Source organism: Gobio gobio (genome assembly GCF_949357685.1).
Source record: "Gobio gobio genome assembly, chromosome: 18".
In the NCBI taxonomy this organism is placed as follows: Eukaryota; Metazoa; Chordata; class Actinopteri; order Cypriniformes; family Gobionidae; genus Gobio; species Gobio gobio.
Window position 1 is genome coordinate 31,820,534 of NC_137111.1, and position 17,839 is coordinate 31,838,372.

General features: G+C 37.3%; 2 protein-coding genes across 3 annotated transcripts; one reads left to right on the plus strand and one right to left on the minus strand.

Moving 5' to 3' along the window:
* The first annotated feature begins 170 nt into the window (after positions 1-170).
* Positions 171-11,232, plus strand: cog2 (component of oligomeric golgi complex 2). Its single transcript, XM_079843640.1, has 18 exons — positions 171-367; positions 993-1,154; positions 1,307-1,372; positions 1,458-1,538; positions 1,628-1,728; positions 3,757-3,865; positions 4,110-4,289; positions 4,512-4,636; positions 5,443-5,569; positions 5,698-5,837; positions 7,610-7,671; positions 7,858-8,009; positions 8,090-8,272; positions 8,365-8,437; positions 8,539-8,681; positions 9,627-9,766; positions 9,877-10,057; positions 10,140-11,232. The coding sequence occupies exons 1-18, from the start codon at positions 311-313 to the stop codon at positions 10,245-10,247; spliced, it is 2,190 nt and encodes a 729-aa protein (XP_079699766.1). The 5' UTR covers positions 171-310; the 3' UTR covers positions 10,248-11,232.
* On the minus strand, positions 10,972-17,557 carry agt (angiotensinogen). Of its 2 annotated transcripts, none has more exons than XM_079843648.1 (5): positions 17,327-17,557; positions 15,539-16,324; positions 12,100-12,370; positions 11,843-11,993; positions 10,972-11,658 (listed from the first exon to the last, which is right to left on the minus strand). In XM_079843648.1, exons 2-5 carry the CDS (start codon positions 16,296-16,298, stop codon positions 11,482-11,484), a joined length of 1,359 nt encoding a protein of 452 aa, XP_079699774.1. In that variant the 5' UTR covers positions 16,299-16,324; positions 17,327-17,557; the 3' UTR covers positions 10,972-11,481. The 2 variants fall into 2 exon arrangements, with proteins under 2 accessions (XP_079699774.1, XP_079699775.1); XM_079843649.1 differs by having other exon boundaries at positions 15,539-16,583; positions 17,327-17,468.
* Positions 17,558-17,839: the final 282 nt, after the last annotated feature.

A 17,839-nucleotide genomic window follows, 5' to 3' on the forward strand; every position in this document is an offset into this window, starting at 1 on the left:
AGGAATAAAACACTCTTCAATGGCTGTAAAATACGCATGTTCACTTAGCTGGGAATAATTTGAGTGATCAGTTTGTGTATTATAGTTATGCTGCAGTGCCGCTGGTCGTCAATGGCGGCGCTATTCACATACATTCTCCCTTTCAGAGATTGTAGGGTTTTGTATTTTCCACCTACTCGTTAGTGTGTGCCATGTTTGCGGAAGTTGAATCGATTACTCTGTCATTTCAAAACGAAATGTAGCTAATAGTCTTCACGTTTAAAACACACATTTGTAGATTATTTTGTTTGTGGCCCGTCCTAAAAGAACGATGACCTTACCAAAGGGACCCGATTCTTTGTGTTTCGACAAAGACGAATTTATGAAGGCGAGTATGCTGTTAATAATGTATCAACTAAATGGAGCCCTGTATTCAGGTGTACAGTAACTTACTTGATTAACCAGTTGTTTATGTTAACTTTGTGTCTTGTATATTCTGAAGTACTGCTTGAGCAAGTTAACGCTGTTCAAATGTTATGTTTGGGGCCCCAAATTAAGTAACGCTACACTAAAAAATAATAAGACGTTTCGAAATTAATTTATTTCTTTTTCGTTTTACCTCTTCCGCAGTTTTATTATGTCCATTTGAATTAACACATTGGACATGACTTATTAAACGTTTAACCCTCACGAATCCTGCGTTCTCTTTTCAGAAATGTGACTGTGCCTTTAAAACTTGAACTTTTACAGTATGCGCACTGTGCACCCTATACAGACCTTCAAACACGCAATATAACATTTTACACACAGTTGAAATGTATTTTTAGTAACCGTTCTCATATGATTATGGAAAGTCATGTAATATCAACTTGATACTTTAACATTTGTGATGTTCTCTCAATACAAGGATTTCTTATTTGTTCTTCAGTTTCTTTGTGTGTTTGAAATCCTTTGAAACCTTACTTCTACATGATGGCATTTTGATGTCCAATATTTGTACATTTTCCATGCAGGATGATTTCGACGTGGACAAATTTGTGGCTGATTGCAGAAAGCGTGTCCAGCTTGAGGAGATGCGTGAAGATCTGGAGCAATATTACAGACTCCTCAAAACAGCCATGGTCGAGCTTATCAATAAAGACTATGCAGATTTTGTTAACCTGTCCACCAATCTTGTGAGTCTTTGTGCTTTATGAACATTATACAGCACTACAGTGTGCTACCGAAGATTGTGTGCTTTGTCTTGTTCTAGCACTAGTACGTCTTGATTTTTGTTCCATTCTTATTACTTCCCTGAATGACAGAGAGGTATGTATCTGTGTTTTAGGTTGGAATGGATAAAGCCCTCAATCAGCTCTCTGTCCCTCTCGGCCAGTTACGTGAAGAGGTGCTGGTAAGTGCTCAACACTTAAGTGTATACTTTTGGATTTGCCGTATTTCATTAAGTCATCATCTAAGTATCTTCCTCTCATGTACAGAGTTTGAGATCCGCTGTGAATGAAGTTATTGAAGCTATAGACAACCAGTTAACCAAGCAAGATGACATTCAAAAAAAGAAGGTAAGTCATGGTGCTGAAACTTGTACATTTTATTTTAAAATTCCCTGTCACCACTGTGTACAGATTGTCCATTATTGTGTCCTCTGTAGGTCTGTGTGTTAAGACTCATCCAAGTTGTGAGATCAGTGGAGAAGATTGAGAAAATTCTTCACCAAAACACCAAAGATACAACATCACTCGAGACCAGCAGGTATGTACTCAGACAGATGAAAAAATGAGACAAATGTACTACCGTTCAAAAGTTTGGAGTCAGTATATTTTTTAAAATGTTTTTGAAAAGTCTCTTATGCTCATCAAGGCTGCATTTATTTGATCCAAAAAACAGTAAAAAGAGTAATACTCTGAATTTTTATTTTATTTTTCACAATTTATCAATTGTAATATATTTTAAAATGTGATTTATTCTTGTCATGCAAAGCTGAATTTTCAGCATCATCAGTCTTTAGTGTCTCATGATCCTTCAGAAATCATTCTGATATGCTGATTTGGTGCTCAAGTAACATTTTATTATTATTTTAATCAATCTTGAAATAGTTTGAAATATTTTTGTGGAAACCATGATACAATTTGTTTTTATTTGAAATTGAAATATTGGTTACAATGTAAAAGTCACTTTTGATCAATTGAATGTGTTTTCACTGAATACAAGTATTTATATTTAAAAAAAAAATGGTAACAATTTACAATGTGGGATGCATATTCACTATAATAACTATAACCTTTGCCTCAATAAACTCATAATTTACTGCTTATTAAAGGGTAACTAAACCCCAGCTCAGCGCTTAACTCCACCCACTGACAATATTTGAAAAATACTGGAAAAGTGGGCAGAGCCCAGCGGAGACAGAGGGGATGAACCGAGGGCGGGACTGAGAGGAGGGCGGGACTGAGCGGAGGGAGTGCACCTGAGACCCGCAGTGACGGATTGATTGACAGCTGTCTGACTCGCGAGTCGCAAAGATGGAGAATGACTGGAGTGATGCCAGTAGCTTTGCAACAGAGCAGTCATTCTCCCCCACCTTCACCTGAAGTGGAGGAGGGTGAATTGTCTGTAGACACAGACCCAGAGCCTTATCAATGCAAGCCGCTGGCTCAAACTGCATTAACTCCCGATGCTAGTGAAGCAGCTGCGAAAGAGAGAATGAACAGTCAAATCCTTATACTGAATGGCACTAAAAATAGATCAGTTACATACGATTTATTTTCATTCAAATGAACTGAATCAATAAGCAGTGCCGGGCCAATAAGTTCAAACCTAATAGCCTATTATAAACTGATTTCCTCAAATAAAAGTTGGACTATATACATCAGCAAGTTACGGCATTGTTGTTCGTTACCACGACAACCACTTGCGTGTCAGGGTTTGAAAGTGCGTCTCATGTATGAACATTATCTGTACACATGACGGGCGGCAAGAAAAGCCTGACGTGTACTGACAACTGCATTATTTAACCGCATTTTCTTCATTACAATGTTAAAGCAAGTGTCAAGTAAGTTTCATTCATAATTTTTCTACTTCATGTAACATGAGAGTTCATACTGGAGTGAAGCCGTTCTCATCATGTGATTGGGGAAAACATTTCTTAGGGCGTGGTTAGCTCGTGCCAGGGGCGCGGATAGTGAGCCGTTGGAAGAACCATCATACGTCACGATGACCTGCAACGTCCAATAGGAAAATTCAACTGGAGTAGCCATCGTTCAACCTTAAGAGGGCAACACTTAGACAGTTTTAAACCATATATTATAAAATTAAAACACTTTATACCCAAATGTCAAAACATTTACTCGAATCAATGAACAGCATTAATAAAGCCCCAGTCTTGCAGATCATTAACTAAAAAAAGTTGGTTTAGGGTTTAGTTACCCTTTAATAGTTAGTAAGGTTTTTGAGGCATTTAAGTTTAGGTATTGGGTAGGATTAAGGGAATTAGAATAAGTTCATGCAGAATAAGGCATTAATTGGTGCTTTTATAAGTACTAATAAACAGCCAATATCCTAGTAATATACATGTTGCTAATACCTAGTTATTAGTGAGAATTGAACCCTAAAATAAAGTGTTACCAAAACATCTTGACCCCAAACTATACAGTAGTTTTACAACTAAACAACTTCTTTTGATAAATGACTCATTGCTTAAGGAAAGGATTTTGTTAGAATTATTTTGCATTGTATAACACACTTTCCATTGTACATGAACAGTTGTTCTTTGTTTGTAAGTCCTCTTCTAGCAGGTCAGATCCTAGAACGGATTGCCACCGAGTTCAACCAGTTACAGTTTCATGCGGTCCAGAGCAAAGGAATGCCATTGCTTGATAAAGTCCGCCCGGTGAGCTCCCAGTCTTAAAATAGCCCATTGTGTTTCTTGTCACTTTAAGTTGGGGTAGGAAAAAGTATTTTTAACATTGAAAAAAATGTTACCTTCAAATTCAAATTGCACACACTTTAGCCTAATATTAAATAACAATCATTGTTAAATAAAGTCTGTAGTTGGATGGGTTATGCTTCTTAGAGCTAATTGGAGCTGTCTGCAGTGCTTACTTATATTGTGTGGTCTTTTTTCTGTGTTCCAGAGAATAGCAGGTATCACAGCAATGCTTCAGCAGTCCCTGGAAGGCTTATTGATCCAAGGCCTGCAGACGTCAAATGTAGATATTGTACGGCATTGCCTCAGGACATATGCCACCATCGATAAGACCAGGGATGCGGAGGCACTGGTTGGACAGGTCTTAGTCAAACCATACATGGATGAGGTACATTTTGCATATCACTCGGTTACGGGAATAGTCAATTCTAATTTGCGTAACTTTCATTATTAGTCACAATGTTGTGAGCTTTGCAAAACCAAAATAAATGGATATGTTTTTTTCTCTTGCTATCTTCTCCAACTTTGTGTGTGTGTATATATATATATATATATATATATATATATATATATATATATATATTTCTCAACTGCATTGTTTATTTGTCAGGTTATAGTTGAACAGTTTGTCAAGTCCAACCCTAATGGTCTTAAGATGATGTACGCAAAGCTGTTGGAGTTTGTGCCTCACCATTGTAGACTGCTGAGAGAGGTTACTGGTGGGGCAATCTCTAGGTATGTCTGCCATCCACTGTGAATGCTTTACACCAGGGCTTTTCAAACTGGGGTCCTCCAGAAGGTTCTAAGGGTCCCCAGAAAATTTCAGGGAATAAAAAGACAAAGCCAAAATGGTTAAAGTCTACTGAACATTATAACTGAATTTAAGAATTGTATATGTTTGCTTTGTTTTTCTCACTATAGTCCCCTTTATCTCACTCACTGGGGTTGTAAGGCAGTTTTCTTAACGCAGTACGTGAGCTGCTTACATACATTTATTATGAAAGTTGCTTATAATAATAATAAATATGATAAATAATTTTTAATTGAAAATGTTCTTCAGGTTTTTACATCCAACATTAAGTATGGTCAATTTAAGTTTGTAAACAATATGTTGTATTTATAATGTCAAACTTACTATTTATCTAACAGTTTAAATGTTTTTTTCATGTGACCCTGGAGCACAAAACCAGTCAAGTCTCACGGGTATATTTGTAACCAACACTACATTGTATGGGTCAAAATTATACATTTTTCTTTTATGACAAAAATCATTAGGATATTAAGTAAAGATCATGTTCCATGAAGATAAATGTATAAATCTTTATTTTAAAAATTGACCCTTATGTTTTTGTGGTCCAGGGTCACATATATAGAAGGATTTTAGGAAGGGGGTCCCTCATAAAAGGTTTATCATATTTGGGGGTCCCTGGCATCATTAAAGTTTGAAAACCCCTGCTTTACACAACAACACTGTGCCATTGTCATCATACTACATTCACAGCATACAGTATTTTAATTTGTTTACACTTTTGTATGCCCAGTGATAAAGCTGACATTGTTCCAGGATATGACTTCCTGGTGAACTCTGTTTGGCCAGAGATCATTAGAGGTGTTGAGGAAAGAATCTCTTCCCTTTTCAATCCGGGAAACCCAGATGCATTTTATGAGGTAAACAAAAGAAAACCATGCAGCAGAATTGCTTTATTTTTATTATTTGTTTTAGACTTAAATCAGTTCTTGAAATGGCGAAGTACATATCATTAAGTGGCTCTCGTTGTGTCTGTTTGTCTGTGCAGAAATACACTGTCAGCATGGATTTTGTGCGCAAGTTTGAGAGGCAGTGTGGTTCCCAGGCAAGCGTGAAGAGGCTGCGAGCACATCCGTGCTACCAGAGCTTCCACAACAAATGGAACCTGCCAGTGTACTTCCAGCTACGGTGAGAATGACTGGATATCCAGTCAAAACTGTGCCATTTCACTGCTTTGTCTGTTCATGAGCTAGTGTTCTGGGTCAATACAACCTGGATATTCTCTGTGACCCAGTTGTTTCCTGCATGTGATGTTGACAAAAAAAAAATTGCAGAGGAGGAGATTCCTTTAAATGTTTGTTACACCTGCTTTGTGTAAACTGGAATTGTTGGAATAGTCAAATTTCTTTTTGGTTTGTTGGAAACGTTATGAGTCACTTATAACTGGAATATCCTGTGCAGCTTGGATTCTGCTCTTTGTGCAATATATTTAAAGAGAGATAATCTCCCTGGATATGAATCGATCTGTGTTTTAGGCTGGGCAGTCTTTGCACTGTGATGTTTGAGCATCACTATTCACTGATTATAAAGTCCAATGCCATCTTAGTTTGTTTAAGCCTGTATATTGTGTTTATCTTTTTCCTGTAGTCTTGTAGTGATCTTCTGTGGCTTTTGAGTTGTTTTTGTTTTATGGTTTAACATTTTGGATTTGAAACAATGTTTGCTATTTATACGGTTGTTATCGAACACTTTTAGACAAATACTGAACTAAAATAATCAGGATAAAAGCTCTTCTTTGTATGTGGCGTTGAGGTATTTTATATTTCTTAGCTTTATTTTAACTGAACCATTATTATTATTATAATTTTTTTTTTTTTTTAAAGAATATTTGGGATAAATGTATATTTAATTAATTGTTGGGGAATTTACAGTTAAAGACCCATGGGCTAGATATGATAAATGAAGACACAGAGTCAGAATTATTAAAATTGAAGAAAAGTTTGTAGTTTCTTCAGCAGAAGACAGCTTCTTATGTCACAAGGAGGTCCTAGGCCGTTCAGCATACATACAATTTTCCACCACAATTATACCTTAAATTACATCATCACATTACATTCATCATCTGTGTGTCGAGGCGCCACCATTTGGAAGAAAAAGTCAAATTTTCCTAGGGTGCCAGTTGTTCACCTCACCAATACTAATCTGTAACAAAGAATACTTGCACACATACACACAGCTTCTTCAAGGTTTGGAGAAACTTTCCCAAAACATACTGATAGCGTGTTCTTTCTCTCAGTAAAAGGAACAGACATCCTTGGAACTGAACAATATTCACCATCATTCTCTAGTGTTTAAATATAGAAAAAAAATAAAGTAAATGCATGGAGAGAGCAAATTCTATTAAACAGACATATAATTATATAACTACGTAAATCTTATAAACTTCAAGAAGTCATTCAAATATTTAATAGTTTAGAAGGATAAATATTGATTAATAACTTGATTGTAAATCACGATTAGTATACGTATGTATATTGAAGCGGCAGTGGATGTCAGAATCCAACCGCCCTCATAATCATTTAGTTAATTGTTACAACTAAAAGACTAAGTGCAAACGTTCTCTAATTTTAATGGCCATAAAAACTGGTAAAAGTCTAAGTAAAAACACATTTGTCATTCTTTCATTCCACCATACTTCCTGTGCATCAGCCCACATGGATGTCACACTCAGCCAATTATGGACCCGTGTCATGGATTCTCCATTACCAGCCTGACCTTTTAGATCACAAATCAGTTGTTTAATATTCTGCTTAATAAAGAATTACTATTTGTCAAAGGTCCCAAAATTCTTGTATATCCTGTATATTTTGAATTCTCATAACCTATCTAAGTTTGAGGTCATTGCTTTTTGACTTTTTAGCAGATGCCTCTTGACTTTCTGGCCTGAATGTGTTTTTTAGGTTCAAGGAGATTGCTGGAAGTCTAGAAAATGCCATTGCCGATGGACTAGAGGCATCTCCAGGTCAGTGAATGTGTGTGGGTTAATGCAAGATGAATGTGCCATAAACCTAAAACAACACCAAGCTGACAGGGATGTGTGGTACTGCCTTCTCTGTACATCTGTTGACCTTCTTTTTATGATTAATAAAGCTGTGACTTGAACGATGGAGTGAGCTCACAGTCTGCTCTTTGTGTTTGTGAACATCAGCGGGCGGCAGCTACCACCTGCAGGTTACCGAGGTGTTGTGGAGCTGCGTGTGCAGGTGCTGGGCGGACCAGGTGTACCTGCCACCGCTTACTCATCGATTTTGGAAACTAACGTTGCAGCTGATCTCCAGATACGGCACATTTCTTACAGAGGTAAAAAAAGCATTCCTGGCAGAAAGAATATTAATCATAATAGGGTTATTATTCACATCATTTCTTTTTTTGTCTCACAGGTTCTAACAAAAACATCACCTCCAGAGACTAGCAAAGATTCGGTAAGACCGCTCCCAAGCTCCGCTTCCTCCACATCCAGCCGCACATCACAGGATGCAGACAGCGAATCCAGTGGCCCCACAGTTTTGTCTACCAAGCAGCTTGTCTTCATTGCAGCTGATGTTGATAAGTTGCATGAGCAGGTAATTTCATATTTTCTTTTCACATGGACCTAAAAGAGCTAATTTTGATATTATTTGCATCAAGTGAGGAATGTTTTCACTCTTTTTCCCAGATTCCAGATATCTCTGAGATGATAAGGGTAAAGTTGGAGAGTATTGGATTCAAAAACTTTACTGTAGTTTCAGGTTTGTTATGTGGAGTTTAATACCATTTCTGATGTTATGAGACTAATGCCATTTCTAATCTTCTTATGTAATGAGTTTTTTCCCCCTGTCTGGTGTTCTAGAAGCCTTGCAGGATTCCAGGGCATCCCTGTACAGCTGCCTCCCCACACTGAACATCAGAATGACGCAGCATCTAACAGAAAGGAGCATTCGTTTCTTGAAAAGCGCGTCAGAAGTTCCACGACTTTATCGAAGGACCAACAAGGTCGAGTGCTTATGTAATATTTAAATGTCATGCGGAATGAATCTGTGAGTCAAAAAGATCTGAGATGGGTTGGGAAGAAGAAAAAAAAACACATTTGGACTGATTTGATTTGATATGTTTCTAAATTATTTGGTTGACTTTTTTCCCATAAAATATTTACTTATTTAAATAATACATTTCTCTAACTATTTGCAGACTCTGTTTATTTTAAACAGATTTTTTTTAGCCATCACCCTAATAAACTAAACATTTTGTAATAATTTAATTATGTTGTAATGTTGTAACTCAATCTTCCTGTGAAACAACAGACTTCTCTTTGGTGATGTATGCCAGACTTCTCCAATCATTTAGTTCGCTTCAACCCTGCCCTTTTCTTAGAATTGGCAGCAAGCTTGCTTTCAGATCTGCATCTCCATCCAATCAGCAACAGAGGGATAGAACCAAGTCCTGCCCTACTTTTTTTTTTTTCAATAATTTTTCACTTGGATGTACATCACAATATAGAAGAAAAGTCTGTAGCTACTTCTGTCACATGGTTTAAAGGGCTAGTTCACTCAAAAATGAAAAATTCTGTCATCATTTACTCACTCTCACTCAAGTTGATCCAAACCTGTATGAGTTTCTTTCTTCTGTCGAACACAAAAGAAGATATTTTAAAGAAACCAGACCATTGGTTTCCATAGTATTTTTTTTTTCCTACTATGGAAGTAAATGGCTACTGTCAACTGTCTGGTTACCAACATTCTTCAAAATAACTTCATTTTAGTTCAAGAAAGGTTAGGAACAACATAAGGGTGAGTTAATGATGGCAGAATTTTCATTTTTGGGTGAACTTGCCCTTTAAAAACCTAAAAGTGCACAAAATTGTAAATTTTTCCTCATCATTCAAACAGTAAGATGTGTTCAGTGCTCTGGCCTGAACTTTGGTTGCTCTCTCATTAATAGGAAGTTCCTACCAGAGCCTCGGCCTATATGGACAATGCACTTCGGCCACTCCATCAGCTGGTCACCGACTCCAATAATGTGGTGAAAGACTCCATAATCCAGGAGTGGCTCCGGGTCACACTCTCAGACTGCACTCATAGGTACTGCAGAGCCGTTTGTTTGCCTAGATATTCCTGAATAATCAATGTATTAGTTTTGGCAAAATCTAGACGAAGATCATTTTGCTAAAAAGGACGTCTGTGTTTAATAGATATTTTGAAACTATATCGGACGTGCTGAGTTCAGTGAGGAAGATGGAGGAAAGTCTAAAGAGGTTAAAACAGGCTCGGAAAACTGCCACCACCAGCACCGTAGGCAACAATGCAGGACCATCAGATGACAGTAAGATCCGCCTGCAGCTGGCACTGGATGTGGAGTATCTCGGAGAACAGGTAAGAACCTAGTTCTTGATAAATGATTAGCTTTTCTTTTATAATTGCTTTATTATACTTTTCTTCTCCCCCCCACCCCAAGATTCAGAAGATGGGTCTTCAGCCAAGTGACATCACCATGTTCTCTTCTCTGCTGGAACTGGTACAGGAGGCAAGAGATCTCGCCTCAACGGAACAGACGGGGGCCTAAACTACAATGGCCATGGAGGGGCCAGATCAAAAGTAGGGTCCAAAATGGTTCATGATACCAATGCCTTCAGAACACATGGCTCAGTATCTGCTCCAGGAATGGTTTTATGGAGTCCTGCCATCCCTCTACTGTTCTAATAGCAGCCATCTCGACCTGTCTGGAGAAGGAGCACACTAAAAGATGATTTACTCTTGGATAAGTTATTTATTGTTGAACTATATTGGATAATATGGGCAGAAAAGTCATGTCATTTATGGTTCAAAATGAATAGGGTGTGTCAATGAGCACTCAACATATTAAGTGCTATAAGCTCATGTGTCTTGTCATATGTGGTTACAACAAAGAATTGCTTGAGTTGTATCTGTTAGAAATTGTACTCCTCAGACATGAACACTGGTGAACCCTGCCAAATAGCATCAAAAGTGCAAACTCTAAAGAGTTTTAATGTTTTTTTTCCCCCTTATTTTTAAAAAATATATATCAAATGGAGTTTGGAGTTTGTGTTTCCCTGGGTAAGAATGATCTCTACTAAGAAAGGCTTTAACAATAAAAAAAATGAGGATAGTATGAGCTATTTATGAGTGGTTGTGTGTGTCCAGAGTTAATTTGTTACTAATGGCCTTGTCGAACATTTAGGAAAGATCAGTGACCCCTCGACTAGAATTGTGTGTTGATGCTTTATCAAGTATGTTTTGGATACAGTAACTACGATTTAGATTTTTTTAATTGCATTTGTTTATTGCTCATGTGCTTAAATGATCGACTGCTTACTAGCTAAACTAAAGTATATGTGGGTCATTGATATTACATATGTCATACTGTACAGTTGCTTTTATTTACAGGGTTCTTGAATCATTTTGGATTTTTAGTTAAAAATGATTTTCTCCAAATGTGTTTTTTTTTTTTTTTTAACAGTGCATAAATTGAGTTTATACATATTTCATATTATGAAAACATCATTAAAACTATTTCAATTAATACAAGTAACAATGTTGTGCATAGAAAAAACTCTTTATTAAACATTTTGAATTAGAAGACACTAAAATATAAAACGTCCAAGTCCTGAACATCCCTAAAAAGACTAGTTTAATTCAGATTTTCTAAGAAAATATATTACTGGTTGACCTTGACTTGATGCTATCTCTTATTTTAAAATAAGACTAGTTGAGTGGATGAATTAAAACATTTGTCTATTTTGTCATATAATGTAGTCACCAAAACTGAGATTATGCTTTTAGGTTGTTGGATCGATAATTTTGCCGAGCATGAATATGGCATTAGAGTTTCCCTCTACAATAGCAAAGAAGAACGGCCGGTTGACTATGACTTTGTGGGGATCCCTTCCATCTTCAGTTCTGCTCTGAACCTTAGATCCTCCCTCTGCCATCTCAAACACAACTTTGTTGAGGACCTGTGAGATAGAAGGAGGTACACAGTTGGAATTTGGTTTTCAGTAATGAAAAGAACCCTGCTGACCATGGTGATTAAAAAGGCAGAAGTTATTTATAACTCTTAACAGCTGGTCAACTTGTTAAAGCCACATCCTATTGGTCCTATTTGATTTCAGCTGGTGTAGATTCTAAACAGAATTTTACCTTATCAACAGTGAAGTTCTCCTTGCTGCTCAGTCTTCTGAAGCTGGCGTCAGAGCCCATGAGGTATTTTTCCACTGCCATTTCAGATAGTACAGATCTCAGGTCAGTCACTGCAGTCAAGGAGAATTTGGGCAGAGAAAGTTCCAGATATCTGGCAAGAGATATGACAGCACAAATCGGTAAATCTGTCTTTGTCTCTAAAGTAATTTTATTTACCTTCATCAGTGTGCACTTTCTCAGACCAAACATGCACTCACTTTCCTTTTAGATGTCGATGCCATGTAGGTATGACTGTTAAGAGATGCTTCTCGATGTCCTGCAGGCTGACTCCCTCATGAGGCAGCACTAGAAGCATATAAGTTCTCTTACTGAGACCAAGTTTGACTACTGAACACTTCCTGAGAGCATCATTGAGGTACTGATAGTCTCCAGTATGCATCATAAAGGGCACTTTGACACTGGAATTCTCATGAGTCCAGAATTCCTGATCAGTGGTTGCTTCAGGTTGGAATTGAGTTTTCCAGCTACCTGGGAAAAGATTACAGATTTTAAAATGCTACTTTTGAAAAGTGCTTTCTTTTTCCTACATTATTTTTTCTCTATTGCCTGTAACAACAAATGCAGTAAATATTTTGCTTATTTTATTTATTTTTGTTGTGTTTATCAGCAAAAATTGGGACTTTTTTATTGTTTTAGTTTATTGTGTGTGTGTGTGTGTGTGTGTGTGTGTGTGCGCGTGTGCGCGTGCGCGCGAGTGTGTGTGTAAATATATATATATATATATATATATATATATATATATATATATATATATATATATATATATATATATATATATATATATATATATATATATATATATATAATGCATTTCTGCACAAAAAAAAAAAAAAAAAAAACATTTAACTCAACATTTGATGCATTTCAGCTTTGTTTACACCTTAAAAATATAGGCAAGGAAAAAAAAGAAAAATCAATGAAACTTTTTTTGGCCCATTTTTGTTGTTACACAGGCAAGAAAAAAAATATGTAATGTGAGAAATCCATTATTTAATAAATCCCCCTTTCCCTTCCGGGCCTTCATTACCAACCATATCCAAATTCTCTAAAAGTCTTTCAAGATTCTTAGTGAAGTTTATATTTAGAATAAACATGAGATGTCTATAATATAGCCTATATACCGGTAGCTGTGAAGTAATCCATTTAAATATTATTTTATTTTGAAATATGCAAACATTCACTCTTGTTTACTATGTCTATGTCAAAATTGTACACAAAAAAAAAACGTTTCTTGTCTCGTTACATTCAGTTATGAAAGACATTTAAATTATATTTTCAGTTCAAAATGGCGAAATTACATAAAAAAGAGTTACATCACTGTATGTTACTGTGGGTCATTAAACATATCCATTATAAAACAGTTGTCAAATATTAATGTTTAGCTACTGATATCTTACCGCGCATGCACTCTTTTACTGTAAAAACTAAAAGCGCAGCGTTGGAATTCGCACACATTGAGCCCCGCCTTCTTTGATCTGAATGAGGCAGACCAGCATAAAAATGTTAATCTGCCATCCTAACAACAAAAGTGCGTAATAAAAAAAAATTCTACTGTTGTCTGAGGTCAACTTATGACGTTTGTGTGGTTTTTACATACAATCATACATGGTTTCATCATACATCATAATGAATAAGTAATAGGCTATTTTCTGCCTTGGTTTTGAGGCTCTCTGAAGAAACGCTCGGCTTCTATGGGCTTGCTGCACTAAAGAGTTGGAAGTAAACGGCTAGGATTGGATAAGATTTGCATATTTAATTAGCTTCAGCTCCCCTCAGTATATGTGGGGATTGTTTTGAAAGCGTCTGGGGAAACTCTCACAGGACTCGCAAAATATCTTTATCAAACAAACACAATGATTTACCTCTCATCCACCCGCGATTGATTGGAATGTTATTTTTTTATTACTTGTCCGGCCCGATCAGTGAATATAACCGCGAGTTTTCAGTTCCGAAACTTACAGGATATTCTTATATCACGATGAACTTTTATATATCAAAGGCTCAAAGGAAAGTTGATTTCTCAATTCACCCTTTAAATATTCGGGGGACAATGTGGCCATTTCCTTTTTGACTCGCCCCCCTCAATGCCTATGGTGGTTACCAGGGACGGATTGGTAATCTGTGCGTTCTGGAAAAGTCCAGAACGGCCGTCCAACTGAGGGCCGTCGCCCGGCCGTCGGCAAAAAAAAAAAAAAGTCTATGGCTAGCAGAAAACGTAAGGAGAAAGGTGGATGGGGAAAAAGTTTCCAAGTCTCTCGAGTCGAGACTACTGGCTTTTTGGTTGCAGTGCAACTGCCAGCACACTACATCACTTGGAAGAGCCTGAGCTTCCACAGCCTGGTCATGATGAGGAGGGACAGACAGAGTTAACTTCACACCAGCAAGAGGTCCTGGTAAATGCCAGTAGTAGCAGGACACATTATAATAGGCTGCCTTTATCCCTATCTTAGTGAATTGCATAGTCAGCTAGCTATCAACATGGGTGTGCATGGGGTGGAATGTGTAGCCTATTCGTTTTAACCGAATCGGCACGGGCGTCACTGCTCGGTGCATGAATTTACATGGAGAATACACAATATAAAAATAAATAAAACTATATAAAACTATACTAAAACTAATAATGTGTGTGTGTGTGGGAGAGGTGCGGGCGCGATGCCGCGATCGAACAGTGGAAACATAAAAACAATACATACTCCGTCATTTTGTTCATACAGGACATCATTCAAACTGCAAAGTGTTTGCTTATATTTGTGTACACTCGTAATAAAACAAAACATTGTGCTTTTGTCAAACTGAACTCTTGTCAAACTGTAACCTACTGTCATCTAACACACACACACACACACACACACACACACACACACACACACACACACACACACACACACACACACACACACACACACACACACACACACACACACACACACAGTTTAAAAGCAAAAAATATGTATCCAACCCCATTTAAAAACAGTCTGTAGGTGTCATCTTTTGGACATTCATCATCGTATTGCATTGGTTTTCATTTCTTTCATTCACTTTGTTGTATATGAGAGGTTGTAGTGATGAGCTCACATTTTCTGCAAGAATGAAGACTAAGGTATTGAATTAAACGGGAAAACATCAGGCATGCATTGCTACCACTCTAAACGTGCTAACACACAAGGAAGGGGGCTAAATAATTGACAACTTTTGTTTAACCAAAAAATCCTAGCTTGCACTTTCTGTCTGTCTTCCATCAGAGTGCAGTTTTTCCTTGTCTTTGGAATTGGCACAATGTGGTGGTTGTTTGTGAAAGCTTCACAGATAAAATTAATAGGGCCTAGCCATTTTCATCATTTCACACCCTTAATATAAATCAAAGTTTATTATCATCATTGGTTTTGAGATGTTACTTGTTGTGAATACCTTGTCTGATAGTCTGACAGTATTGTGGCATAGTACATCCTGGCTAGTGTCTGTTGCGCACGGCTAAGGGCGAATGGCCGGATGATGGGCCTATTTGGGAGAAAGTCCAGGGCTGTTTTTTAGCCCCAGTCCGTCCCTGGTGGTTACGGTCCTGAATGAGGCTAATTGTAGCTATATATTGGGTCTGGTTGGCAGGCTGTTTCTGAATTAATAACATCAAGCACTCACCTTTGAAATGCACTGAACTAGCAAACAGCAGGTCAGTTGTTGCAGTAACATCCTTAAACAGGTTCTTAACCTTGCTGTCTGATGTTTTCTGAATGAAGTTGTTCACCTGCACCTCAGCTTCCTTGGTCTGTGAGAAGTCCACTGCTCGGACAAAAGAGCCATCTGAGAAGTCTTGTGTTCCGCGTAAAAAGTCTTTAGAAAGGTCAGCATCGCTGTTAATGAAAGTCCACACGAGGGTCCTGAGCTCATTTCGGGATTCGTCTACATGCGCACTGATGGCCTGGAGTGTGCGCAGCACTGTGTGTCCATCAATAAAGTACGCACAGTCTGCCTTTTCAGACTCCAGGTTGAGTCCTAACAGCTGTTGGTAGGAAATGGCAGTCTTTTTGGATGCCCCCAGGTAGAGGGTCACCAAAGCACCAAAGGCGTTTAGGGGTGAAAGCAGTGTGTTTGCATGCTTCTGTGTACGACTAAGTGCCTGGTACATGCGTAGCCCGAGAGAATTTTGCAATTCTGCTAACACAGCAGTTCTTTGAGTGAGGTTTTTCAGGTTTTCTGTGGTGCTGCCGGGTCGTGAGTCTGGCTCAGTGCTGTCTTGAAGAGGAGTCAGTGGATGGACGGTCTCCAAGGGCTTTTGTTCCTCGTTCTGGATAACCTCACAGCTGATGTTTTCAGAGCTAAAGAGGTTGAAGGGGTGGACATACACTCGATTGGCCGTTCCCATTGAAAAGCAGGAGATTATTAAAACAGTGAGGAACATCTTGCAGGGAAATCCTCAAGGTGGACCTGTGGGATTTCAAACTGATTTGATTATGACGTGGACTTGGTATTGCTTGAGAATACTAACAAAACTTACTGCACAATACAAGAAATCATAGTAGACATATCAACAGGAGTTTTTTGGCATTTCAGAACCAACAGTGGGATGTTTGCTATGGCTGATCGATCTCTGCTCTTCCACCCCCATTTTCACAGAATTAATTGACCGGTTTCCGTCTTACAGCAGCCATACTGAGCTGCATTTGAGGGCAATAACCCTACTGGACTAGAGAGCAGAGAACACATGACTCAGATAAAGGAACAAAGAGTGAAATGAGTACATTCCAGTCCAGCTTCATCTCAATGCAAAACTTTTTTAGATATGTAGATACAGTATAAAAATTAAAATGTATAAATATATAAGATTTTACATATGATTTTTAAGATTATTAAAAGATTTTTAAAGAAATTAAAACTTTTATTCAGCAAGGATGCATTGAATTGGTAAAAAGTGACTCAAAATAACTAGCTGTTACTTTCTATTTATCAAAGAATCCTGAAATTATTACACAACAATATTAAGCAGCGCAAGTATTTTTAACATTGATAATAATGCGGAATATTTCTTGAGCACCAAATCAGCATATTACAATGATTTCTGAAGGATCATGTGACACTGAAGACTGGAGAAATTATGCTGGAAATTCAGCTTCGCCATCACAGGACCAAAGTATATTTTAAAATATAGTAAAATAGAAAACCGCTATCATTGCGATTACAATTAAATAAATAAATAATACAATTTATTTAATTGTAATTTGTACATATGTGTATTCATTTTTAATCAAAATGTTATCAAAATTGTATGCTGAATTTTACAGTCCAAAGTCCCAGAGTAAAACTGAGATGCAGTAATATATCTAGATCAGTTATCACTGTCAAGCATTATTCAACTAAGCCAAAAACTCTACATAGACTTTGATAATCAGTCATAAAGTGTGAAAAAGATAAAAGACAGCTCCTGTTTACCTTTGGATGCTTTGCTGATTCTAGAGCTGGACTATGGTGGATTGAGGGTCTACCCAGTATTTAAATAACATATATTGCATGATGACCAGTCCTCTTAGTTACACATTAACACAGTATTGAGACACTGAGATATCCCCAATGTTCAGCTTCAAACCGGCTTGTGTGTGTTGATAAACAGCTCCGTCAGATATGACCACACTGCCATATTTACCTAAAACATGATGTCAGAGTGGTCGGTGGAGAGTCAACACTATGATATGGAGGTGATGTTCATAAGATGAAAAACAGGAAATGGGTGAGTCATATTCTTTGAACCCTTATATGAAATTGCCTAAAGAACATTGTCCTTTTAATCAGTTTTCAAATATCCTATTTCACAATAGAAGAAAGAAAAAAAAAACTATTTTTTAATAGTATAATTTTGGCTTATGTACATAAATGAAGATTATTACTTTGTTTAAAACGTATTCACAAAAAAAAAAAAAAAAAAGCTACTAGGCCTATTTTGTCATT